At 48.4% G+C, this 27,625-nt stretch overlaps 2 protein-coding genes across 3 annotated transcripts in view; one reads left to right on the top strand and one right to left on the bottom strand.

Annotated features, from left to right (window-relative positions):
• Positions 1–27,625, bottom strand: part of LOC142765386 (uncharacterized) — a 244,942-nt gene that overhangs the window by 165,239 nt on the left and 52,078 nt on the right. The window lies entirely within an intron of this gene.
• On the top strand, positions 1,645–8,174 carry LOC142765385 (uncharacterized). Of its 2 annotated transcripts, XM_075866275.1 has the most exons (8): positions 1,649–1,998; positions 2,910–3,039; positions 3,169–3,344; positions 3,802–3,861; positions 3,933–3,992; positions 4,058–4,162; positions 4,218–4,331; positions 4,628–8,174. In XM_075866275.1, exons 2-8 carry the CDS (start codon positions 2,924–2,926, stop codon positions 6,787–6,789), a joined length of 2,793 nt encoding a protein of 930 aa, XP_075722390.1. In that variant the 5' UTR covers positions 1,649–1,998; positions 2,910–2,923; the 3' UTR covers positions 6,790–8,174. The 2 variants fall into 2 exon arrangements, with proteins under 2 accessions (XP_075722391.1, XP_075722390.1); XM_075866276.1 differs by having other exon boundaries at positions 1,645–1,998; positions 4,058–4,331; positions 4,628–4,662.

Raw genomic sequence — 27,625 nt, 5'->3', positions numbered from 1 at the left:
TGTCTCTTACCAACCCGGAGAACGAGTATGGTTGTGGACTCCTATTCGACAACGGGGCCGGTCGGAAAAGTTGTTACGCCGCTATTTTGGTCCCTATAGAGTTCTCCGTCGTCTCAGCGAAGTGAACTACGAGGTTCTTGACGAGGACATGGCTCGTCAATCTCGCCGTTCACAGCAGCGACACGTCGTCCATGTTTCGAGGATGAAACCATTTTACCAACACTGACTATTCGTCACACTCCCTTGAGTAGACTTACAGTGATTGTGAACACCCCCTTGTGTACTGCTTATCGTACGTCTTTTCATCTGGCAATTATGTTATGACATCGGGACGATGTCCTTTGTGAAGGGGGTAATGCCACTAGTACAAGTTCTACAAGTATTATTTACACAGATGCTGGCGTGCTTGTATGTGCCGCTGTTCAGAAGAGGACAAAGATGCGCGTGCAGAGAAAAACAATAGTCATACAGCCGTTCTTCGAATCAGTTTGACGTCCTTGTGTGCCATTATCCGCAGCTTACAGTTACGTTGTAACGTGACAATATTAATTGCCTGTTATCGTCATATGTGAACCGAATATGGTTCAACTTTTCGTATATCTGGATATATCCAGATTTGGTCCCGCATTGATCCACGCACGAGCGAAGTTCTCGTTTGTATATGCCGTGATTTGACGTTCTTGAGACATGCAGTGACGTCGCATACCAGCAATTATTACGTGAGCCTGACTATAGAACACATAGAAAGCGGACATTTTCAGTTATAGGAGGATACATACGCCCAAGCGCACAGATAGACTGCTTCTACCTGGCGACCATTCTTCAAGCAGCACCAAGACCACACATTATGATTGGCGATTGTAATGCACATCATCCTCTCTGGGGTAGCACTACAATGAATTATCGTGGAAGGAATTTGGCCAATTTTATACGCAACAATGGACTAAGCGTGCTCAACGACGGATCACCTACATTTATTCGTGGCACGCCCTACAGCAGCTGCCTCGACCTCTGTTTCGTTTCCAGAAGCCTTCTGTCTTCCGCATGTTGGTGCACTGATTTGGACACTCGCGGCAGTGACCACCTTCCAACATATGTTCAGTTCAGGTGGTTGCGCCGCACACACACACGCTACATCCGTCGAACCGACTGGAAACTTTTCAAGGCATCTGTCAAGTCCGGTTGTGAGCACACGGTTGATCCATTCGAGGTAGAGAACATCAATGCTTCTTCACTGCGTGTCACAACCAAACAGGTTAACCCACCATTGCAGAGATCAGCAGTTGACTCCCAATACGACGCCCTTCATGCAATCCGTCGCCGTGCAGAACGCCGATACAGACGAACAAAGTTGCCTTCAGCCCTTTCCGCCTGTCGTCGAGCTCAACACGTTCTTCGGTATCTTGATAAGATTGACAGGCAGCGTTGAAAAAATTCTGTCGATCTCTGAAACTTAGGCAAACTCTATCTAAGATCTGGTGGGTGGTACGAGGTCTGCAGGCAGCTCCCCAACAACATCAACCGTTTCAAGCTGTTGCTCTGCATCAAGGGCGGACTGAAGTAGAGATAGCCAGCGACTACTGTAGCCTCATCGTGACCACTACTGATGGTCTTGCCACTATTGAGCCTCTTACCATAGAGAAAGAAGAAGACAAGAGCGGACACTCCGCGAAACCTGGCCTCAGGAAGTGCGTCACGACTACGTAACGAACTAGTGCTCCCACCACACGTCAGAGGGCGCAAGCGCAAAAAAAAACACAGTTATAATCAATGCAACAGAATTGTTTTCACAAATTAATAATTACACGCCCAAATTTGGTATGTTCTTTATACATAAAAACGATTTATTCAACACACCTTACGCGATTATTTTTCTTCAGCCGTACTGTCATAAACACCATCTATCCAGCGACAAGCCCATGCATGACTGACAGCGAGACGCTTTCGTCGCTTTCGTCAACGTCGGCTGCGTCGGCGTTTTCAAGCGTGAGATAACAGGTGAGGCACGTTTTCAAGCGAAGCTTGTTGAATGACATGTTGTTGGTCTTGTTGGGTCATTTTTTCAGAAAACGGTTACGCCTGCGCGAAAAAGACACCATGCAACAAACATAGAAAGATGCACACACACACGTTGCGCTTCGTGTGTGCGAGTTTGTTTCTTACGTGGCGTGTCATTCACGCAGTTGTAACCTTTTTCTGAAGCTTGTAAGGACTGGGAGGTTCGCTAAAAAGAAAGTTTGTGGCTCTATGCGGCGGTTAGACGGGAACATTGTGCAACGTATGCAGTATAGAAAAGGCGGCACGGCGTCAAGCCGAGGCGACGCGTGCTGCGTCTGCCACGGACGCGAGCGTCTGTGCGCTGAGCATAGCTGGGCAGCTAGGTCGTAGGCTCGGTGCAAAATATTGAGAAGCGTTTGTTGGGCCTCGCATGCTTCACGACGCATTTCCCGAAGGCTCGGAACACGAATAATTCTTGGTGTGCCGGAGGCAAATCTGGACTAGCCAAGTGGCCATCATCTTCGTTTCTTCGCTAGCCTTGTGCCACTAGTGCAAGCTGCCCACAAATTTTTTTGACGTTTCCAATATAATTTTACCGCACAAATTTCAACTACGATTTTTCTTCCCAATGTACTGCTGATACTGCGTACGCACGAAGGTGTTCTAATGTTCCCAGGCCGCGATACCATTGCATTACAAGGGATAGCGGCCTGGAAACTTCTGAAGATCTTTGTTCGTGGTCTTGACGTATATCTTTGTAAGTCAGAGTTTTATGGGTCAGAGATGTATCACTGGTTTTGTATTGTGCATCGATTAGCTAATCATTCAAAGGGGTTTGCTGGTACACTTATGACGTGCACATATCTTTTTTGTAATTTGACAGCGAAGCATCCACTTACTAACATTTTCAGACCGCGCTGACGCCATGCCGTCCGGCGGTCCAAGCTACGGCAGCTACTGCTGTGTATCGTGGTGCTTCAACAATGGCAGAACCCACAAGAAGCCTGGGACGAGTTTCTTCCGCGTACCACGGGACGGCAGGTGTGTTAAAGCTTTTGTATGGTTTGCATGTCTGTAGGCTTACTGTTCGTACTTGCTAAGTGAGGGTAACAATAAAAAATCACTATTCAAGCACTTCCCCTTTCAGCTGATAGTTCATTGCCAATGCAGGATGAAAGCATGGATGCAGTATGCTGGACGCGATGATCTCCTGAGTAAGCCGGCCAGCCTATTGTACGCAACGTACAGGGTTTGTAGCGACCATTTTACTGCTCAAAGTTTCATGGACCCTGGGCACACAAGGCTTACAAGAATGGCTGTTCCCAGTGTGCAACCAGCTGCACCATGTAAGTGATTGACTGAAACTCAAATATGTGCAATAGCAGCCACTTGTATTGAATCAGTGGCGACAGTTAACCGTGAAGATCTCTGTAGCCGATAGAGAAACCTCACTACAGAAGTAACACTTGGAAAGTCTTAAGTTCTGTGAATTGTGGGCTATTACCTTCCTAACAGCAGCTTTACATTTCTGTCATTTTTTGATGCTCTGGACCTGCGCAACTTGTTTTGAAAGACTTTAAAGGGCTATTTCACGTTATCTTCAAGCCTGAGTGCACATGTACGTATACCTTTCATCAGTGAAAGCTGCCACTGTTGATAATTCCAAAAATCACAAATTACTTGTTTCCTAGTTGGTGCCGTCTCTTTTTTTCCACGTTCGACCAATTTATGCGTTTGAAAGAGCTGTTTAAGCTTCCCCATGCTACAAGCTTTGTAACTTGTACCAACTGCACATATATGCAGGTTCTCTGAGCGTCGCTTCAAGTAGTGACTGTGACATGGCTGCAGAAGCTGCACTGCAAGGTGCGGATGAGCTTCAGTTTGTGTTATTATAAGCCTCTTACTGACACATTGTCGTAATTTCATCTCTTCAGGACCTGCGGTAGAGGCTTCAGAAAGCGGCTCCCACACATTGAGGTGCCCCGATGAACAGGGTGCGTTCAGTGTCGCGATTTCTTTTTTTTTTTACCCAAATTGACTGTTGACCAAACCTCTGCAGGTGGCAGCTCCCTTGTAGCTGGTGAAAGAATTTCTGATGATTTCGTCTTGCCGGAGAAAACCTTAACCAGTCGTTCAGCTGTCACAAAAGGAACTTGTGTGGCCGGTAAGTTGTATGTTCACTTCAACACCAGAGTGGATTGATATAGAGACTTCCGCAGGCCGCTCGCAAGATTGTTCCGACAGCATTGTCCGAGGCACTGAACAAGCTTCACAAGACCCTCCAGAAGACGTCTCCGCCAACAGCTCCACGCCTGAGTGCCTTAGAGAAAATGGTGACTATGCTTTTATTGCAGCAGTTTTTAATGTGCTATTTTATGTTTAGGACATTCTGAGGAAACTATCCTCAAAAGGACACTACGTGTGCACTTACAAAATGTAAGGGTGGGCTCTCAGTGATTTTCATTTTTTTTGTGCATTGTCAACATTGTGAATGGTTTGTTTTTAGGTAGTGGAATCGAAAACTTTGTACCACAGAAAGTTTCAGACCTTGGGTCTGAAAGAGCGAGGAAAGTGCTCGTATGGGATTAGTTGTTCTTCGCTTTTACATCAATTTTTTTGTTTATTGCAGTGCGTTCCTGTGTGCCAGCGACAATGTCTCCATCAATGAAGTACAAGCAAACCATTAAACATCTGCAAGCCAAAGTAGCAGCACAGCGGAAAACTATCAAAAGACTGCAGAGACAGCCTCACCAAGCACCGTCATCGACTACGAAGGCCCTTGAAGTTATCCGACCGCACGTCACCGAGGAGGTTTTTAAACTTCTTTCTGCACATGTTCGCTTGAGGCCCAAATGCAAGGGCAAGCGGTTTCCCGTGTGGTTCAAGAAATTCGCTCTTCACTTAAACTTCCGAGGTCCGCGAGCATACCGATTTCTGGCTCCGTATTTTTCTTTGCCCTCCCGGCGTTCATTAAGGAGGTGGCTAGCTAATGTAAAGATGACTCCAGGCATAATTCCAGGAATCCTTTCTTCCATTGCAACAAATACTCAAGCTTGGAATGAACGGGACCGAGTGTGCGCTTTAGTTTTCGACGAAATAGCACTCAAAAAGAATTTGTACTATGATGCTTCAAGAGACGTTGTCCAGGGTTTTACAGATGATGGCACTCATCGCACTTCAACCATCGCTGATCGAGCACTGGTTTTTCTTCTTGTTGGTGTTTCGAGAAAGTGGGTTCAACCGGTTGCTTTTACTATAGGGCACACATCAACACCATCATCTGTTATGCATAACTTGCTGGTGTCACTCATTTTGGAGCTTAGGAGCATTAATATTGCAGTGAAAGCAGTCATTTGTGACCAGGGCAGTTCAAATGTAAGTCTCGCTAACCAACTAAAAGTGACTGTAGCAAAGCCTTTTTTTGAAGTTAATGGTGAGCGGGTATATTACATTTTTGATGTTCCGCATTTAATTAAAACAACGCGCAATAATGTCCAAGCACACAAGTTATACATTGGGGATGACATCGTTAACTGGTCGCACATTGTAAGCCTTTACCAATCCTCACATGAGTTGCGGTTGCGATTGGCTCCAAAGTTGACTGAACGGCACGTTCATCAGAAACCTTTTTCTAATATGAAGGTCAGCAGAGCAACTCAGGTCTTCAGTGCATCAGTTTCGATTGCTATCACGGCAATGGTGTATGCGAAGGTGCTGCCTGCCTCGGCCATCACTACAGCTCAATTTTGTGATCGTATGGACAGGATTTTCGATGCCTTGAACAGCTCGAGTAAAAAAAGAACTTCGCAAAAGCTGCGGCATGCAATCATGAAAAATGATTCAGAGCTGATTGACTTCCTCCGAGGCCAGCTTCCCTGGATTGCATCATGGCAGTTTGTTGGCAGACGTCAACCACAAACCATCGTAGGTTGGCAAATTACAATTCAGGCAATTTGTCAACTATGGGACGACCTCTCCAAAAATTACAATTTTGAATACCTGTTAACACGCAGGCTTCAACAGGATCCTCTGGAGAACATATTTGGCCACATTAGGCAAAAACAGGGTTGCAACACCAACCCCAATGTAGCACAATTTATTTGTGGCCTGAAGCACATCTGCATAAGAAAACTCTTCAAGCTGTCAGAATACGGAAATGTCGAGGATGATGAATGTGACCTCCTCCAGGAACAGCTGTCGCCATTCTCCCTCACCAGTGCGTCTCTTGTGGATAATGAGGAGTGTGCACAGCCACAGCCTGACGACTTTCCCGCTCTAGACGATCTCTCTGAACTTGCGACAAACATTCACTCCCATATTATCGATGACTCCGCTGCATATTATGTAGCTGGTTTTCTCATCAAACACTTCCTTCGGAATGCATGTGACGGTTGCAGTTGCCCACAGTTACTGAAAGACGACAGTGAGACGCTTAAGGGTACCCACCAGTATTTCACAATGCTCAAAGCATACCACGTCCCCAGCAAACTTTTTGGGAATCTCACTGTGCCATCAGAAGCAGCTTTTGCATACGTACAACAACTTGAATCTCGCTTTCTTGCCATAATTGAGGCCACTGCACATCACCTGAAAGTGTGCGATGTTTTGTATCACCATCTGTCAAGTGTTGGCGATTTTCATTTCTGCTCTGCTGGGTGTCGCGCTAAGTTTCTGAAAATGTTTTGCCGGGTTCGTTTATGTTGGCATGTGCGTTTTGTGAACCGAAACTTAGACAGGGTTAGGTTCCAGTCTTCAATCTCGGGCATGCAGCTTGACAAGTTCAAAGGTTAGCAATTAGCGGCGGGTTTACACTAAAGTATTGGAGTTGAGCCGAATCCTGCAATAGCTTTGTTATGTTATTACTTCGTTACAGCAGACTTCATTATGGTCTTATATGCTTATATTCAGTTCAACTGGACTAACCACTCCTTCGTTGCATTCATTGTTTTGGTTACCCGCTATGAGGAGTACAAACACTGTGTATTCGCTCGAAGTGATTTGCATAACCTTAAAAAGAATGTTGGGCATCCTGTCTGTATTTTTTGTAGCAAATACGGGCGAACTGTACACTTTACTGTGGGTCGCTTGGTCACTGTGTATGCTTTATCTCTCCAGCTCAAGTAATATATCGATAACAAAACCGCTTGTTGAAATGTCTTCGAGCGGGTAAGGAACACAGTATGAAGTGGGCACGGTTCATGTTATCACGCTTTTCGTATTTTAGCTTCTCATCAACCTCCTCATCTTGCCCATCAAAATTTTCAAAAGAATACCCAAACTTGTAGTGTTTGATGGGGCTGCGGACGCTGCCATTTTATTTTCATATAGCTTGTGAGTGATAACGTACGATGTAGAGCCTTTGTGAAAAATAATGAGCCAAAGTGGTTTCCTTCTGCTATTTATTAGCCCTGTAATACCGCTCTCGTAGCACCACTTAAAGTCCACAATTCTGGATAAAGTGATGACTACAATCTATTTTAGCTCGCAAGCGTCACAGCAACACCCAAACGCAAATCACTTGGGATCTTAAGTTTTTGATGAAGGCGACGCATAACAAAAGCCACAAGACCTGCCAGTGTTGTAGCATAAAGTTTGTCTTTCACGTAGTGAGCAAGCTGCAAAGCCCTACCTTTCTGAGGACAAGCAGGCATCAAGTCTGCTTTTTTTCATTTTGGACTAGCTGTTCTTAAGCACAGCCAGCACACTGCACCTTTGCCTTTCTGTTATATTGTGTCGTGTGGTTTCTGTGCGCTCTTTTTTTCTATGCATTATTTCAGTTAAGCCCAGGCGTGATTCGCGACTTCATTGCTGTGTATATGTCACTTCTTCCTTCTTCATCAGCATTGTGCGCTATGTTTTTGCCATAGATCCTTAGTTACCCACTGGCCCGGTGTGTCATACTTCACCAGTTTCTCGGCTTCTGCCAACTCTAGCGATGTGTGCGTTGTCTGTGTTCTCTATGTATTTGTTACAATATTTGTTACAATTTATTTGTAAGGCGAGATGCATTTGTTGTCTACCTTTGTCATATTGTGCTTTTTATATTCTCATACTCTACCTTGCCTTTGAATAAAACATTGCGGATGCTCTGTTTCTTTGACTGATATATACATTGATCACTTGTTCCAAAAGAAAAACACAAGCGCGATGAATAAAACGATAGTGAATTATCATTACCTGCATCTCTTTTTTTTATAACTTAATCAAAATAAAAATTACGTCACGACCGATTCGCACGAACCACTGAACAAAACAAAACAGGGAATCGCTAAATCAAAACGACCTACAAAAACTATCCATTTGGGCGATGAATAGTGGTCTGAAATTATGAACTTACGACATAGCCAAACGTCGGTTATGCAAAGTAATTCAAAAGTTGCGCCAGTGAAACCGAAACCGGAAGCGCAAGCCACTTGCTCTCATCAACCACTAGGTGTGCTAGAGTCGATTGGGCCGCTGGGGTCTACGGGAGTGTCCACTCTTCACCTTTTTTATTTCTCTATGCTCTTACTACCATTGCGCCTCCATCGTCTGACGAGCGCCTTGATGTGCGTTTTACAATGCATGAGCTTGACGCTGCAATTTCTGCCTTTCGACGCTCATCGGCACCGGGACCTGACGGAATCACGTATGCTGCACTCAACCATCTTGGTACAGAAGCAGTACATATCCTGTTATCTCATTATAACACCTCATGGCAGTCAGGAGAAGTCTCAGGTAATTGGAAAATCAGTCGCATTATTGCATTGCTTAAGTCGGGGAAGTGTCCTTATGCACTTTCCTCCTACAGACCACTCGCCTTAGCCAGCTGTGTCGGGAAAGTAATGGAAAGAATGGTTCTGTCAAGATTACAGTGGCTTCTAGAGAGCAACAACTCCTTTCCTGCCTTTATGAACAGCTTCAGAAGAGGTCAATCTGCCATTGACGGTGTGGTTGACTTGATCACCAGCGTTGAAGAGGAAAGAAGCCGACGCAGACTACTGGTGGCGGTCTTTCTAGACATTACGGGTGCCTACGATAATGTGCTACATTATGCGATTCTTGACGCACTGGAAGATTTCGACATCGGTGGATGACTGTATGCTGGGAGTTTAGCTACCTTAGGGACCGCATCATTTACATGACGTCAAATAACGGAGACACCGATCGATATAAGGTTCATCGTGGTGTTCCCCAAGGAGGATTTCTCAGCCCGATTCTATTCAATGTCACAATGATCGGCCTAGCAGCACAACTTCCCAGCACGGTGAAGATCAGTGCATACGCTGACGAAATATTGTCACGTATTGCAAGAGGGTGACACAAACAATAGCTTTATTAAAGGGCGAACTTGTGCCCAGAAAAATAGGTAAATAACTGAGTCCGCTAAAGCGTTCCACACTAGCGTCTCTCTCGAACACCTTTTTTCACAACCCGTCGATCAGGCCACCGTCGCGAGCCCAAGCACGAGGAGCAATGACTCGCGTTGCTACAGCGCGCGCAGGTGCGCTACGTTGTAGACGCTTGCATAGCGTCTCGCTGGTTCTCCTGGTAGTTGTAGACGCTTGCATAGCGTCGCGCTGGTTCTCCTGGTAGAAGGCAGTCTCTGCGGCATTACTCCCCCTCCGAAATACGCATCGTCCCGATGCGCGGTTGGGGGAAGTACGCAAGGGGGAATGCTTCAGCATCTCTCGAAGTAGGGCTTCATGCGGGCTACATGTACGACCTCTGCATGGTTTTGACGTCTTGAGCGCTCTTGTCCTTCAGGAATAACTTCATAAGTTATGTCACTGAGTTGGCGGATGACCTTATATGGACCAAAGTAGCGTCGAAGAAGTTTCTCTGACAGCCCACGGTGGCGTATTGGTGTCCACACCCACACTTGATCGCCTGGCTGATATTTGACTTCTCTGCGGCGCAGGTTGTAGTAGCTCGCGTCCCTACATTGTTGTTGACGTATTCGATGTCGCGCTAGTTGGCGCGCTTCTTCAGCTCTTTGTAGGAATTCTTCAACGTCAGATGGCTCATAATTGTCGTTATCGACAGGGAGCATAGCGTCGAGTGTTGTAGTCACCATACGGCCATAGACCAGCTCAAATGGAGGAATGCGGGTGGTCTCCTGTACTGCCGTATTGTAGGCGAACGTTGCATAAGGTAGGATTTCGTCCCACGTCTTATGCTCTATGTCCACGTACATCGACAACATATCCGCTATGGTGCGGTTTAGGCGTTCCGTCAACCCGTTCGTTTGGGGATGATACGCAGTACTTTTTCTATGAGTGGTATTAGTCATATTCATCAGGCACTGCATCAACTCCGATGTGAATGCTGTTCCGCGATCGGTGATAACTACCATCGGGGCGCCATGTCGCAGAACTATGTTGTGAACGAAGAACTTGGCAACTTCCGCAGCCGTTCCTCGTTCCAGGCAGCCAGTTTCTGCGTACCGCGTTAAATAGTCGGTTGCGACAATAATCCACCTCTTTCCTGAGGATGACATTGGAAACGGCCCGAGAAGATCCATTCCAATTTGCTGAAAAGGAGTCTCAGGTGGGTCTATGGGCTGGAGCAGGCCGGCAGTTTTCAGAGGTGGTGTTTTGCGCCTTTGACATTCGCGGCATGTCTTCACATAATGCTGTACCGATGCTAACAGCTTGGGCCAGTAATATTTCAGATGAATTCTGGCGAATGTCCGGCTGACACCTAAGTGACCCGAGCACGGTTCATCATGGCAAGCGTGTAATATTTCACGTCTCATGACTTGCGGCACAACGAGTAAGAACTTTTCTTTGTTGCTTCTGAAGTTCCTTTTGTAGAGTACATTATCACGGAGGCAGAACGACGATAATGTTCTCCTAAATACACGTGGAACTTGGGAGTCGTGCCCTTCGAGGAATTTTATCAATGGGAGCAGTTCTGTGTCGGATCGTTGCTGCTCGGCGATATCTGAAGCCTTCACAACACAAAGGAACGGAAAGTCGTCCTCTTCCGAAGAGGTAGAGTCCAGTGGCGAGCGTGATAAGCAATCAGCATCGCTGTGTTTTCTTCCCGACCTATATACAACTGTAATATCGTATTCTTGGAGCCTGAGGCTCCATCTCGCAAGTCGTCCCGACGGGTCTTTTAAGCTCGCCAGCCAGCAAAGTGAATGGTGGTCGCTGACGGCGCGGAACGGCCTGCCGTAGAGATATGGCCTGAACTTGCTAATCGCCCATATAACTGCCAAGCACTCTTTTTCCGTTGCAGAATAGTTCTTTTCAGCTTTTGACAGGGTGCGACTGGCATAGGCTATGACTTTCTCTTCTCCATTTTGCCATTGAGCTAATACCGCGCCGAGACCAAGATTACTTGCGTCTGTATGGACTTCCGTGTCCGCAGTTTCATCAAAATGTGCGAGGATCGGTGGGGCTTGTAAACGGTTCTTTAGTTCCTCGAAAGCTCTCTCTTGTTCCTTATGCCAAACGAATGATTCTTCCTCTTTTGTGAGTCTGGTCAGAGGTTCAGCAATTTTCGAGAAATTTTCTATAAATCGTCTGTAGTAAGCGCACAAGCCCAGAAATCGACGCACCTCCTTCTTGTCTCTCGGCTTGGGGAATCGCGCAACGGCCGCAGTTTTGTCCGGATCCGGGCCAACACCTTCAGCGCTGATCACATGACCGAGAAAACGAAGCTTTTCATATCCAAACTGACACTTTTCCGGTTTAATAGTCAAGCCGGCCGACTGGATGGCGTGAAGCACTGAACGTAGTCGTTCTATATGCTGTTCAAAGGTTGCAGAAAATACCACAACATCGTCCAAGTATACTAAACATGACTGCCATTTGAGACCCGATAGAACACTGTCCATCATGCGCTGGAATGTCGCCGGCGCACAACAAAGGCCGAATGGGAGTGCTTTAAATTCGTACAAGCCGTCCGGAGTTACGAAAGCCGTCTTTTCGCGGTCTCTTTCATCCACTTCAATTTGCCAATACCCGCTTTTTAAATCTAATGACGAGAAATATCTGGCATGCCGTAGGCGATCTAATGTATCATCGATACGTGGCAAGGGGTATACGTCGCGCTTGGTCACGCTGTTCAGTTTCCGGTAGTCAACGCAGAATCTCAACGTGTTGTCCTTTTTCCTCACAAGCACTACTGGCGATGCCCACGGACTGTTGGATGGTTGGATGACATCATCCTCCAGCATCTCTTGCACTTGACCCTTTATGACCTCTCGTTCTTTGGGTGAAACTCTGTACGGGTTTTGATGAACAGGTCTTGTTTGCTCGTCAGTTATTATTCGGTGTTTAACGATCTGCGTGCGACGTACTTTTGACGAGGTGGAGAAACACTCTGAGAAGTCTCTTATGAGGTCCTGTATGATTTGCCTTTCGCCTGATGATAGACTTCTATTTATTGAAACCGCAGCTCCGACATCATCCGTACTTCCCGAAGCAGGTGGTGCTGACGTGAGGCCACACAAATCTGTCGCTGCAGTAAAGCTGTGCAGAAAGGCAATGGCAGTGTCTTTTGCAACATGCTGTATTGCATTTCCGAAGTTTGTGAGCAACACACTGGCGCACCCATCACGTAATTGAATGATGCCCCGGGCTACACAAATACCTTTCTTTAGTAGCAGCTCGACGTTGCTATCCGCTATGCCTTCGGAATCGGCAAATGTGTCATTTCTGACGCCAACCAGCACGCTGCATCGTGGTGGCACGGTTATGTCTTCGTCGATAACCCGCAATGCAGTGCTCTCTACCTCCTTCTCGTCTATGGCCAGCTTCGTCGAGAAGGAAACGCTAGAATTTTGTAGGTTGATTATGGCACCGTTCGCTAGCAAGAAATCCATCCCGAGAATTACGTCCCTTGAGCATTCCGGAAGCACAATAAACTCAGCCACGTAAGTAGCACCCTGAATTCCTATTCTCGCGGTACATCTTCCCACTGGTGTTATCCTGTGGTCCCCAGCCGTTCTTATTTGTGGACCACTCCACGGCGTCAAAACTTTCTTGAGATCCCTCGCGAACGCGTAGCTGACGACTGAATAATCCGCACCGGTATCGACTAAAACGCTCAATTCCCGCTCGTCCACCGTAACGCGCAAGTCCGAAGAAATTGATTCCTTACTTATCTTAGTCGTTCTTTTCTGCCTGTCGCTGCTACCCTCGGGTCTTGACGGAGGATCTTCGCCTTGTCGAACAACAGCGGCCTTGCCTCCACAGGTCGCTGGACTTAGTTTTCCTGCCGCGGGCTCGTTGAACGTCTTGGTGGACCTGAGAATGGGGAACTTGGACGCCGGGGGCTCGGTGATCGGTAACGTTTCGGCGCCGGTGACCTTGGCTGGTGCTGAAAACTAGCAGATGGGAGTTGCTGCCTTGACAGGTAATCTTCTATCTCCATGGGTCTTTCACCATTACGCGGGCATGGTGCGTTCACAGAAAACCCCCGCAGGCCGGCCCTCCGGTATGGGCACGTTCTGTAAAGATGTCCAGCCTCTCCGCAATGAAAGCAAAGCGGCGTCCAGTCGGGTGTGCGCCACACGTCGCTTTTTCGTGGTCTCAGCTCTCCGAGAAAGGGCGAGCCATGCGAAGCCGACGGGCGTGTACTGGGGGCTACGAAAGAAGCATTGTGCACGGCAGGCTGGCGTAGAGCGTCCGCGTACGTTGGCATGCGACGTGTCTGCAGTGGTTGTTCCAGTCGAACAGGTTGCGGCTCAGGTTCCGGCTGAAGGATGGCGTGCCGGACTTCGTCACGAATGACGGCGGCGAGGGTCGAGACTGTTGGCATCACTTGTGGCTGCATCAACTTCTGAATCTCTTCCCTTACAATGGATCGCACCAGTTCTCTTAGCGTTTCACTGTTGTTACTTTGGCCTGCCGATAGGACGTCCACTGGTGCGCTACTGGCGTCTCGGTTGTAATGACGGGCACGCTGCTGTAGCGCCTTCTCTATGGTTGTTGCTTCGGTGCGGAACTCGGCAACCGTGCGTGGTGGATTGCGAACTAACCCAGCAAACAAGTCCTGCTTGACTCCACGCATTAGGTGGCGCAGTTTCTTCTCTTCCGTCATGTTCGGATCAGCGCGTTTGAAGAGCCGGCACATGTCTTCGACATACATGCTGACACTCTCATTCGTGCGTTGACTCCTGGACTGGAGAGCGTTCTCTGCCTTCTCTCGGCGGTCGGTGCTGGCATACGCAGTGAGCAAGTGTTGTCGAAAATCTTCCCATGTTGTTATCACCGCTTCGTGATTTTCGAACCACACCTTCGCTGAATCCTGCAACGCAAAGTACACGCGTCCAAGTTTCCTTGTCTCATCCCAGGCATTGGTCCTTGCGACTCGCTCGAAATGTTCCAGCCAGTCTTCTACATCTTCGTGCGAGTCACCGTGGAAGGGCTCAGGCAGGCACGGTGGTGACACGATGAGCTCGGATGTAGAACCTGCGGTGGCCATCGTTGTGGGGTCGTTTGTAAAAGCTGCTTGCGTTGCTGGAGCAGTGGTGAGCGGTCCGAATTCAGGCGGGTCTCCTCGAAGACGACGGCTCGAACGCTGGTGTACAGGAGTCAATTCGCCAGGTTCCAGTCGTTGAGGGTCGGGGCTCCGCTCTCTTGCGCCTGAGGGACTTCCAATCATACCCCCGCACCTCCACCAGAATGTCACGTATTGCAAGAGGGTGACACAAACAATAGCTTTATTAAAGGGCGAACTTGTGCCCAGAAAAATAGGTAAATAACTGAGTCCGCTAAAGCGTTCCACACTAGCGTCTCTCTCGAACACCTTTTTTCACAACCCGTCGATCAGGCCACCGTCGCGAGCCCAAGCACGAGGAGCAATGACTCGCGTTGCTACAGCGCGCGCAGGTGCGCTACGTTGTAGACGCTTGCATAGCGTCTCGCTGGTTCTCCTGGTAGTTGTAGACGCTTGCATAGCGTCGCGCTGGTTCTCCTGGTAGAAGGCAGTCTCTGCGGCAATATGCATATGGGCATCCGGAACTACTCGCCCGCAATTGCGAGCTCGACTACAGCGGGCGGTGACGATCACATACAAATATCTACGACGTCAGGGGCTCACTCTTTCAATCAACAAATGCGCAGTGTTTGCGTTCACACGCAAGCATATGTCGCAATACCCTATTTTTAATAATGGGACAGCGATACCTGCTGTAACGCACCACAAGTTTCTTGGGGTTTTCGTACACAGAGGTCTATCGTGGACGAGACATGTCGCAGTACTTCAATCTGAATTGAAGAGCTTTGCTCTCGTTCTTCACCACGTGGCAGGAGCAAGATGGGGCCTATCAGAATCATCGCTGCTTCAATTGTATTATGCTCTATTTGTGGGATACATTCAATACAGCATGTCGGTGCTCTCCAATATGAGACCTAGTTGTGTGAAGACGCTACAGAGTGTTGAAGCTCAATGCTTACGAAGATGCTTGGGTCTACCGCGCTGTACTTCAACAAAGGGGATAATCGCAGAGGCTCGGGCTTGTCCCATCAGTGTATACATGCTCTGCAAGCCACTTAGAGTTCACCTCCAATTACTGAGCCGACACAGACAGCGCCCAATATCAGTACTACCCGCCACTCACCCAGAGTGCAGTTTCTCAAGAGTAATATCGCGGCATGAGAATATTATACCATCAAGGTTTTCCCCGCCAAATATCACTGCATTGCCTCCATAGATGCTGCCTAAACCACCTGTTTCTTTTATGATACCTGGAATTACGAAAAAGTCGCTCGTTTCTTCTGTCGGCCTCAGACAATTGACCTTACATCACATTTATACAACATACGGTGATTCTCTGCACGTGTACACCGATGGGTTCACCACACAAAACACCTCCACCACAGCCTTTGTCATCCCAGACATGGATATCGCTCGATGATTCAAAGTGGACCATAAAACCACATCAATTGCCGCAGAGCCTGTCACTATCCGGGAGGCAGTAAGATTTATTTCCGGAGAGCGACCTCATGCTTGGACGATTTTCTGTGATGCCAAACCCGCTTTGCAAACCATTATTGCATCATGAAGCAAGGCCCGTATTACAGCTTAGCAATAGAAATCACAGAACCTATTCAGGTTGCTTCAACAAATGTCCATCTTATCACTTTCCAGTGGATTTTCGCGCACTTCTGCGTGATGTAAAACGAAGAGGCCGACGCTGAAGCTGAAAAAGCCTTAAGCAGTGCCCCTGAAGTACGCATTGCGTTTTCATGAGCTGACACGAACGCCCTGCTTCGCTGCGTGAGGCGCAGCTACACACTTCAGCACTGGACCAAACCGGAACGGCGACACTGGCGACTTCACAAATGGGACCCGGAAATGAGGTTCCGCATGCCCCCTAAATTGAAACGGCAATTCACAAGTATGATTCACCGCATTCGTCTTGATGTGGCGTACACCAGACATTACGCACATACCATCAGTCATAGTGACACCGGTCCTGATTGTGAACACTGTGATGCGCCAGAAACACTTGAGCACATATTTTGTGTCGGCCCAGCATACGCACGGGAATGATAAACATTGATTTCTTCTCCTGAACGATATTGCAGTAGGTCATTAACTGATGAGACCATGCTCAGCCCTTGGCCAGACACCAACAGTGCAATTGTTGTCATAAGAGCGGTTATAACTTTTTTGGAAGCAACTGGACTATAAGCAACTGGACTCGGCTAAAGAGAATACTACATACTCACCTCTCTATCTCACAATCGCCATCCATTATGCTTTCTTTTTCCCTTTCCCCTCCCCCAGTGTAGAGTAGCAGGCTAGTGCAAGCTATGGCTCAGGCTGACCTCTCCGCCTTTCTGTAAATAAACCTATCTCTCTCGCTCTCTCTGGGCCACAGGGCTATACGGGAGTGTCCTCTCTTTATGTAAGTATGCTTCTCTAGTGCATTGCTTTCCGCTAAACCATGTAGGGTACAACTACGCCTACTGGCCCCACAGCTGAGCAAAGAAGGAACGATGACCTAGACTGTGAACTGGGGCCCTTTTGCTGGTATTCGTTCCATGGTCGAGCAGACAATCGCCAGGCAGCAGTGACTGGGACAAGGCAGCTGCGGAGCTGCATGTTGGAACCCAGTGGACGCGGGTGTGCGGTGGATTGCTGCTCCTGAAAAACATTTATTTACAGATGGTATTTACAGGGAGGGTGGGAACGGTCCTTAAGGGGCCGCCCCGTGCAAACACTAGATGGGCTCCCTCTTACAGAAGCCCATTATTGTTGGCCGCGGCCCGGGCACGTTCGACCAGTGCCCGTTAGGCCGTCAGGTCAGAGCAGCCAAGCAGGGCTGCCTCCCAGTCCTCCCGCGAAGGGTTGGGTAGTGGGGTAAGGTTTGGGGTTTTTTGGCATGCCCACACCATGTGAAAAATGTCAGAGGAATTTTCCTCACAATGCGGGCACTTCCCCGTGCAAGCGGGGTCAAAGTGTTTTATGATTGCCGGGCACAATAGAGTTTTGGTATAAAGGCGAAAGAGGATTCGCTCCTCCGCCTTCGTGAAGCCTTACAGGGTTTCGGATAGACGTTATGGCCGGATTGATAAAATTGTGTGAGCTCCTTGAAGGTGTAGGCGGGATTGGGTTCGAGTTCCGGATCGGTAGGGGACGAGGATGGTGCCCTGAGAGTGAGCGCGTGGGCGGTGACAACGGCCGTCTCATTACCATCAAGGCCCGTGTGAGCCGGAGCCCATATGATCGTTCGGTGCGTAGGGGCACCTAGGTAGCTGCTGTTCTTCAAAGTTTTATAAGCATAGTACGGAATGTATCTCTGTTCAATGTTGCGACAGGCACCCCTTGAGTCGGTGATGATGACCCCCGAGTCCTGATCTGCGGCGGCTAGTGCGATGGCGATCTCCTCCGCGTACGTAATATTATGTGCACGGATTGTGAGTCCGTTTATCACGGTGTTTTGGTGGACGACCGCAGCCGTGTACCAACCATCGTGGTGCGGGCCGGAGGCGTGCACGTAGAATACTCCGAATTTGTGGCCGTAGTGTCGAGCCAAGGCTCCCGCCCACGCGAGGCGTCGGCCACTGTAGTCGTCTCGGGTCATGTTAGCCGGAAGAGGGCGCACGTGCAAGGAGTATCACCAAACTTCTGGAATCCGTACGCGCTTTTCCGTGTGTATTGAATTATTGATGGGTAGCCATGCAAGGAGGCGGCAACCCGACAGTGTTTTAGAGAGTCTAGTATAATGGTTTGTCAAGTGCGCCTCTCTCAGTTCCTTGAAGGTGTTCACCATTCCCAAGCCCAAAAGACGCTGGTTAGAGGTGCTACAGGAAGGTCGAGGGCGCGCTTGTAGATTTTGCGGAGAATGACTTCGAGGGCATTCTCGTCGGATTTGCATAGGTGGAGGTATGGAGCAGAGTACAGGACTCGGCTGGTTACGAATGCATGCGCCAGCCGCAACACATTCGCTCATTGTAACTCCTGCGCTTGTTGGAAACCCGGCGAACCATCCGGCCCACCTGGTCCCCCACCTTAAGCAATTTGGCCAATGTTGGGTCTACTCTGCGATTTTTGTGTATAAAAAGCCCTAGTACTCCAATCTCATCGCGTTCGGGTATGGGCCCGCTGTGAAGGGAGAGGTGAATTTTTGTGGTGCACTTTGGTGATGGGCGTATGTGCACCAATTCCGATTTGGACGGGGAGCACTGAAGGCCGCAATAATGGGCATAGTCATCCACGATGTCCGCCGCTTGCTGCAGGCTTGCCTCTATGTCTCCTGCCGAGCCGTATGACGCCCATATGGTGATGTCGTCGGCATACAGCGCAGGCTGTATGCCTTCGACTTTCGCCAGCTGAGCGGGGAGTCTCATCATTGCCACACTGAATAGGAGGGGCGAGAGGACCGCTCCCTGTGGAGTCGCTCTCGTGCCTAATCGGTAAGGGCCGGGTTCAATGTCCTGAATCTGAATGTATGATTGTCGGTCAGAGAGGAAAGTGTTTCGGCCGCAATCCACTTGTGAGAGATGTGTTAGAATAATTTCGTGGGTCACGTTATCAAAGGCCCCCTTCAGATCCAAAGCGAGCACAACTTTGTCATTCAGGGGATTTTCGACTGGATCGAGGATCTCACGGTCGAGGTAAAGCAAGACATCCTGCGCGGACCGGTGTGGGCGGAACCCGAACATGGTGTCTGCAAATGCATTTTTTGTCTCCAGGAACGCGGACAACCTGTCGCGCACCATCGTCTCATTAATGTTCCCACACAAGAAGTCAGGGAGATGGGGCGGAGGTTGTCAGTGTTAATGGCTTTGCCCGCTTTGGGTATGAAGGTGACCAGGGCGGTCTTCCACTCAATTGGTAGGCTTGTTTTCCCGATCCAAGTGGAATTGCTGTAGGCAAGGAGCATGGTGTAGGCCGAGTCAGTAAGATTGGCAATTTCACGGTATATTTATCCCTTCCCGTTGCCGTTCCTCGCCACATTTTTACTAGGGCTGCCTTCAAGTCGTGTAACTGGAACAGTTAATCCAGCTCCGCGTTTTCCGTTAATGCATACGAGTACGCCAGCCCTAGGGAGTCCTGCTGTGTGCATAGATATTGGTCTCGGAGTTTACAAGCCAATTTGGCTGTGTCTCCGTCGAAGCTGTGAAATGCTCGTTGCAGATGCTTTTGTGTCTCTGTTCGAGTTTGGGTCGGATCAATCAAAGCGCGGAAGAGACGCCAGGTACTCCGGCTGGACATTTTTCGAACGGCTGTGTTACAACGGTCCACCCAGTTAGAGTCAGCGAGCTGGGCCGCATACTCTGCTGCTCGCTGGGTGAGCTCAGCGATGCGAATTTTGAGCTTTCGGTTGTGTTTTTGCTGGCGCCATCAGCAGACGTGGCTGCGCCGGGCCTCCCAGAGGTGAAGGATGTGGTTATCCACCACCGGAGTCACTTCGGAGAGTTTAATTTGTGTTCTGTGGAGCGTAATGAGGAAACCAGTTGCTGGGACCAAGCATGGTATCCTTGCTCCTCAATGGGTGTCAAATTGGCGTATATTTGCCGAAACTTCGTGTAATCGGGTAATTTTGCCTCCGTATTGTATTGTCAAAGGATAGGTGCGAATGGCGGTGTTGAATATGCAGTGGTTGCTGCCGAGGGTCTCCTCAGTGTTGACCCAATCCGCATACTGGATATTTTTTGTGAGGGTAAGGTCCGGACATGTGTACCGGGTCACGGAGTTACCCACGCGTGTTGGGTAAGCAGGGTCGGTGTGAAGAGTTAGGCCCAACGTGGACATAAGTTCCCGCCAACTTACGTCCACGTTTCTCTTCACGTGCCTACCCCCAAAGTGTGCTGGGGACATTAAAATCACCCACGATCACCAGAGGGTCCCAGCCTGCAGCCTTTATGGCGCGGCTAAAAAGGTCTGCGAATGTAATGTTGCTTAGTTTCGGTGAGCAATAAATGTTTAGCTTGTGCAGGGGCGGGTCATGTTTATGCAGCAGAAGGAGTGTCACCATCACGTACGAGAAAGCTGACTTAAGGTCGAGATCAACTAGGTTGGCCGTATGATTTTTGTGCACGCAGATACAAGATAAAAGGTCCTGCTGAAACGTAGAATAGTTTGTGAGTGTGGCAGCACTCCCTGGCTCCTGGAAGGCTACCACAGCAGGAAGGTTTCGAAATGCTTCGAGAAAAAGCCGGAGGTTGGCCCGCTTAGTGTGAGCCTTAAAGCCCCGACAATTCCACTGGGTAATCTGGATGGGAGTGGCCGTATTGAATCGTGGGGACTTCCGAATTCTTAGGGTGCCCGCCATGGTCAGTGGAGTTAACGAGCGATTGCGGTGGTGGTCCTCCCGAGCCAGCACGCACGGGGAAGGGGGTGTCCTCGATTCCGGAGACAGAGCAGCTGTTATCATCCTTGAATTCGATCTGTCGTCGAGGCGTTTTAAGGTATGTCCAATACGTCCTTAATTGGGCCGGCTCGTTTGGTGAAACGCGCAACTTGTTGGGCTATCAGGGTTGGGATGGTTTCTGTCATTTTAGCAATGGCGGTATTTACAGCCGCTGAGATTTGAGTTTCGAGGACAGTTATACAGCTGTCTATACGGACCTCAAGGGTGTTCACACGAGCCTCGAGTGCGGCTACCGCGTCCGTTGCTGCCGCCCCAGTCTCTATCTCTATTACCTCTACTGCGGGGGGAGGAGGAGGGGAGACTAGTTGGGCCTGTTTGGCCTCGGCTGCCGCTAGTCTTTTCTGTAACGCTTTTATTTGTGCCTGAAGCTTGGCAATAATATTTTGGTTGGTGTTACGTGATGAAGACGGAAGGATGGGGGGGATTAGGAGGCAGCTCTACCCGTACCACCCACCTGGTTTCTGTTTTTGACGGCGTTGGCGCATGAACCGGCTTCGCCGCATGGTTGCGCCGTTGGCTGCTTTCCGGTTCCTCCAGTAGGAGAAGCAGGCTTGTCTGTCTTGGTGACTTCCCGGTGTTGTGGGTGACTGGGAGTGTGATCTTTGCGTCGTTTCTTGGACGACCTTTTGGACTTTCCGCCCTGTTGTGCGGCCACCTTGGAATTATGGTACTTGGCCGTACATGCTCGAGAGTTTGTGGCGTGTGCTCCACCGCACACAGAACATACTGGTACACATTCATAAGGGGCCCGCACCCCCTCCTCCACAAGCGGAACCTGTTGTCCACACAGGCCACACGTATACGGTCGTGGTTTGGGACAAGTGTCCATCCGATGGCCGACGACACCGCACTTGCCGCAGGCCGGGATCGTCCGGTAGTAGGGTTTGACGGGGATCAGCATTGTGTCGTAGTGAACAAAGCGTGGCTTCTGCTTGCCGGCGAAGGGGACACGCGGCTTGGTCGATGTGCCAAATTTACGCACCTCGACGATGGTGCCTTACCTCCAGCGTACGCTCTCTCGGAGCGTCTCCATCGTGTCTGTGTTGCGGACTACGATAACTCCATGGTAGACATTGCTACCATCTTGTCGCAGGTACCCGCTGAGCAGAACCTGCCTGTGCTCGATGTTTACCGCGAAGTCCCCGATGATTTTGTCCGCCGTGTCAGGGTCCACGGTGTGAATCACGATCAAATTTTGCTCTCTCGACAAAATAACTGTCAGCGTCTCAGCTAGCTCGGGCCCGAAGTATGCCTCAAACGAGGACCCGTACCAGTTCTCTGAGAAAGCATCATGCAATGAGATGCACTCTCGTGGCTTTACGACTATTACATAGTCGTCCCGACTCAGTATCGGAAACGGGCGAGGCTTCCATTTGGTGAGAACCTTGCCCTTGCGTCCCACAGCGCGCGAAGCGGGAGGCTGCTTCTTGTCAACTGGCATGCCGGATGCCGGGGCAGTGGCGGACGCCGCCTTCTTGGCGTTGGCTTGCGAGCGGCGTTTAACCGCGTCGTTGAGAGCTTGGCTCTGAAACCTCAGTGAAGAAGCAGAGCTTGGCGTTTCGGAAGTCGTAATCGTCTCCCACGTCATGGCATGTGGGTCGTATCCACGCTGCATGCGAGTAGCGTCCTTGTTGCCTCGGAAAGCCGGTCCCACGCCGCCGGGCATCGGCGTCGCACTTTGGCTTGACGGCATCGCCAACGTGGTCGGGTGGTGATCGGCCGTAAAGTTGTTAAAAACTGGCCCACCTGGATGACACTGGTATCCACGTGTTGTCTGTGAGTCGCGGAAACGATTTATGCTGGTCTTGACGGCGTACTATGAAGTTGTCTGTGGTTCCAGCCGAAAATCAGCGGAGCTGAAGCGCAGCACTTCCTATATCATCGCGTGCTTGCAGCGCCCCCCGGTGGATTGCGGCGACGGCGAAATGTGCTTGCTGTGCGACGTGCTTTGTGCTGCACGATGCGGTGTGCTGTGTGGTGTGTGTCTTTGGGTTGTGGTTAATTATCAGTGGAACGCCCGGGAAGACGTACAACAGCCACTTCAGAGAGCAACGCCACTGCAGCCCTCTTCGGGCAGCGGACGGACCGTTATGACTGGCATAGCCAGGCCACGGCACCTAAGGGACACTCATCGGCATACCATTCAAACGCGGTCTGTGTCCTCCTGGAACGCAAGTGGTGTCTGTGTGCGCTGTAAGAAACGCGCGGCAGGATTTCTGGGACATAGAGCTTGTGTTTGCGGAGATGCGCGTACGAAGGGTATAAAAAGCGCTTTGCGTGTTCGCTCAGAGCTCTCTTTTTTGTCTTCGCTGGCCCTCTCATGTGCCACATAAAGGCGTATCTGCTCGCCTAGTTTGCCAAGTTCTGTATATATGTAAATAAATCGTATGTCCTTTGTGTGAGCAAGAAGCCTCGCTAGAGTTCTTTTTGTCCTGGTGCCTGGGTGTCCACCTGTGCCCCTCCCCTCGGTCACATTACTGCCAGCTCACTTTCGGGTTTTACGTTTGCCCGCAACCAGACATACGATATGTCACTCTCGGTAACATAGAGCACTTTCTTCGGGAAGAAGTGGCACACCAACTGTCTATGCTTCAGAAAATCAATCACACACTACAGCTTAACACGCATCTGGCTGCTCTTACCGAAAGGAACATCCAAGAAGATTATTAAACTTTTCAGCGCAAAAACTATCAAGAAAAACTTGTCAAATCGCAACATTTGGCTTAAGCGTGTGCTGCCATGGCTGCACCACTGAAATATGCTACACTTGTCACGTGACCTATTGGACACAACTGCGGACAAGGATATCATTGAGCGTGTCATGCCGTGTTTCTGCACCATAAAATTTAGAATAAAGGGAGCCTCCTCGTTGAAAAAACGAAAAACGGCGTGACTGTGTTGCCCAGAGCACCGTTGAAACGCGTCAAATGCTGGCCGTTTAAATCAGTCCAGTCCGAGACATGCACTGCATGCTCCACGCGTCGTCAAATCACCGTCCTTCTAATATGTAACACTCTATAAACACTGAACCACCACCGCAGAATTTTTCACTGAGTACACGTTGCCGTATCAGTGCGCGGTAGGTCGAAATGGCGAACGAGGTGGTGATGTCGTGTGCGTGCACGCCAGCGTCGCGAAGCGTGAAGACACGTTCATTGGTTCGTGACAACTGAGAGACCGAACTGCATCGCAGTTTATCACCGTGTGACAGCTTTGGAGCACAGATACATGGCGCTACCTGCGTCGCTGTAACGACCGAATAACAACAACGTTTCTTTATTTGCTAATGGTGGACTTAATTTGTCGTAACGGACACTTATGACTGAGCGTCAACGTGGATGCGTCCACGTTAGGCGGTACTATAGCTTTTAAACACCAATAGACATTGTGCAAGCTCTCTGTTATCAATATACAGTAAACACGAAACTATACTCGGTGACAACTTTCTGTGGCAGCACAGCCAAGGCTACGAAGCCCACGCATGCCCTTTTTTACTAAGGTTCTGCATGTAGTCCATGAACGCTAACTTTTTTGCACTGATTGGCTTAACAAAACTATAATAACAAAAGGTGTACACATTATGCTCAAGATTGTTTTATTAGAAAGCATCAACCATACAGGTATTTTGTTCTTTTGTGTTTTTAGTTTTCTGGTTTCCTGGTACCATTTCACCTTTTCTCTGCCCCGGTTAACAACAATGGCGTCGCTCTGTTGCAGAAAGTTTACGTCAGAGCTTGTGAGTGTGCATGAGTGCGTGTTCATTATGTGATCTGTATTCATTGAGCAGGGAGAAGTGAACACAGTGGTGCGTTGTGAATTATTTTCTTTCCCACTCATGCAATTACCGATAATTTGGGTGCCATGTGATACCATCAGTTAAAGTGGGACTCTAATCGCTATAGCCGCCTTGAAAGTGACACGGGCGACCTGCCACTCTTCAGCAACAAAAGTTGCTTGGAAGAAAATGTGGTTAGAAACTGTGCGTAATACCAATGAACATTTTCCTACATTTGCAAACGTGGTCCGTGTTTTCACTGCCCTAATATTGTTCATCAAACAACGCTGAAGATCGCGTACCGTAACGCCGCTCCGGTCGACGTCTACGGAGGGAGTCGTTTCTTGCACTTTGCCTGTGTAACACACGCGTTTATGTATATTACCCTGCTTATTGTGCAATAACAGCGTTCTTGGTCAAGTAAAAGTTACGTTTCACCCACTTGGATTTATGAATGTTAGACGCACGCTCAAGACTGAAGCCCAACCCTTATAAGCGCGAAAATGCACGCTACAGCGACGAGCGATGCGACGTAGATTGTCTTCGCGTGATCAGTCGCTAGAGCAGGCAAACCTCGTTAACGCGACAGCTTCGGCAAGCCAACTCCACTGTTGCTGGCATGAGGCCGTCTACTCGCACCAAGAAAACCGCGTAGTGAACGGTATGCAATTTAAAAATAAAATATATTGTTGCATAATGGAACGGAAAGTGTTCATGAATGCCTTGCGGCACTTTTTTTCATATGCACATGCGTAAACATTGCGCTATTTTTTGTTGCGCAACGTGATTCGGCAGGGTCACGTGCACCTGCGTAATCTTTGTCTTTTGCGGTTTTTCGCTATTGGCTGCTTGAACCTAGCACTTCCGGGCGATGAGCGACGCTTTCCAAATCTGGAGAACTGAGCGATCGCGCGAAAACGAGCACGCGACACGTCGCGCGAACGCCCTGTTTCGTCGCTCATAGCATCGCTCGTCGCGGTCGCGTGCATTTTTGCGCTTATGAGTTTTCCTCTTAATCGGTGCCAATATTCATGCTTCTCGTGGTTGTCTTCGCGTCCCCTAAAAAATAACTAGAGCATCTCCAGAAACCTCTTGCATCTCTAAAAGAATTAAAATAATGATGCTGACCAAGAATGCACTGAAATTTAGGAAATGGTTTTTTTGGCATTGCGTTGTTTCAATCACCTAGTACATGCTCGACCATACCTTTCTTTCTCAAATATATCTTAACGCTTCAAAGAAGATTCGTGTGTTTCCCTTTAAACAATGAACATTTTGTTTACTTCTCCCAAATAAATGTAAGATTTATTGTATGATGGTCGTTCGAAAAAAGTAAGTGTTGGATGCGTTTGCGAAACCAAAACCGTTGTTGCACGAAAACAGACTACTTGGAGTAGTAGCGCATTTGCAGAAGCTCCGCCCACGTAGCTTTGGCTGTGCTGCCACAGAAAGTTATCGCCAAGTATACTATTTTGTATACAATTGTTACTTTCATATTTACCGTTTCCTATGGCGGAGGAAATCAACCACGTTTATTGGTTCACTAAAAACGCTGCATGCGTTTTCGTCGTCAGTTGCTCGCGCACCACGATCGCAGACTAGAAAAACGAGGGTCGTGTAAACAGAAAATATTTCTTCCCGTAAAACCATAAAACGTTTTTTTACTGTTTATAATATTCACTCGTATGGCCTAGCTACAACCGTATAAATTTTACACGCAACTTGTCTCGTCAAACCAATCAAAAACGAACGTCCTTTATCGTCATGTCACAAGACATTACATCACTTCCCATAACAGGAGTAGCCGATGTCTGTGGCTGTAGTCGGATGTCTAGGTAGTTTTTTTTCTTTTGTGAATTCAAATTATAACAGCTCCAATTTTGGCGTTATCACAAGCGCAAAGATATCGTCCACGTTAAAGAACCGCAGGTGGTCGAAATTTTCGGAGCCCTCCACTACAGCGTCTCTCATAACGAAATGTTGGTTTTGGGACGCTCAACCCCACATATCAATCAATCAATGAACGATATCAACGCATTTCACGGCGCCAGAAAAACCAATGAAAAATAGATGTTCAGATTGTGTCGCAACGCCCCATCAAGAAAAGTATTCATGAATAATCATTTCTTCAAGACACCTCAGGTATCATCTGATGAAACTTGATGCTATGTCTTTCGTCCATTCTTTGTGTATATAAAAACAATATTCTACAAATACATGTTTCTTCCCAACAGACTAGTGTCAAAAGTGAATTTGTTGTAGGTGCTTGTAGAAAGTATCAACTCCCGCCATTGCGCATGAGTGGTCCCGCGCGTCTTGCGGTCATACATACCACCTCGATCACACAAAATGCTCATATGTATACGAAGCATCTCTCTCACGTTCAAACTTGTTTTCGCTTGAATGAACGCCACGTTTTTGCGTACTCTGAATTGCGTTTTTAGGCACAATTACAGATGAGCCTAGTGTTGCTTGGACATTTCGGGGTGTTTTTTCAGTGTTGCTGGTATTTATGGAACTCGCCAATATATATAACGAGATTCATTACTTTAACTCCTTATTGTACGTTCGCGAATCAATTTTCTTTCCTACAAATTTACTAACTTACTCTGCAACAGCATTTAGAACTACTGTGTCATTTTTATTCATTCAATAATACTTACGAATCAACTGCAAAATAAGCTCAGTGTATTCTACGAAAATGATAATACCTAAAGACTAGATTATAGGTAAATTTCTATTGTGTTTCTTGCATTCCTGCTGTGTCATTTTGACAAATAAACACAAATTAGAGGATAAGAAGAGCTTTTTATAATTTTTTTATAAAGCCTATCAATGTCTATTTTGGACGTTGGTGCCTAAATTTTTATAAGTGTCTATATCTTTGCCTATATAAACTTTGCCTCTATAAACTTTATTTAACCTCAATTTTCGCTTTTAAGCACCACTACAGTCTGGTATTCATGTTACCCTGCGAAATTGAGCTTCCGGAAGAGTAAGGGGTGCAACCGATACCACATGTAATATGT

Source organism: Rhipicephalus microplus, chromosome 6 (genome assembly GCF_043290135.1).
Source record: "Rhipicephalus microplus isolate Deutch F79 chromosome 6, USDA_Rmic, whole genome shotgun sequence".
In the NCBI taxonomy this organism is placed as follows: Eukaryota; Metazoa; Arthropoda; class Arachnida; order Ixodida; family Ixodidae; genus Rhipicephalus; species Rhipicephalus microplus.
The sequence above is the reverse complement of the archived record's forward strand: the minus strand, read 5'-3'. Positions and strand labels throughout refer to the sequence as shown.

Bases quoted from the DNA above. Each gene is read 5' to 3' on its own strand.
- LOC142765385 (XM_075866275.1), top strand. From the start codon at position 2,924: ATGCCGTCCGGCGGTCCAAGCTACGGCAGCTACTGCTGTGTATCGTGG. The intron at 3,862-3,932 runs GTGCGGATGAGC...TCATCTCTTCAG, and splicing joins TGCAGAAGCTGCACTGCAAG to GACCTGCGGTAGAGGCTTCA. The intron at 4,332-4,627 runs GTGACTATGCTT...TGTTTATTGCAG, and splicing joins TGAGTGCCTTAGAGAAAATG to TGCGTTCCTGTGTGCCAGCG.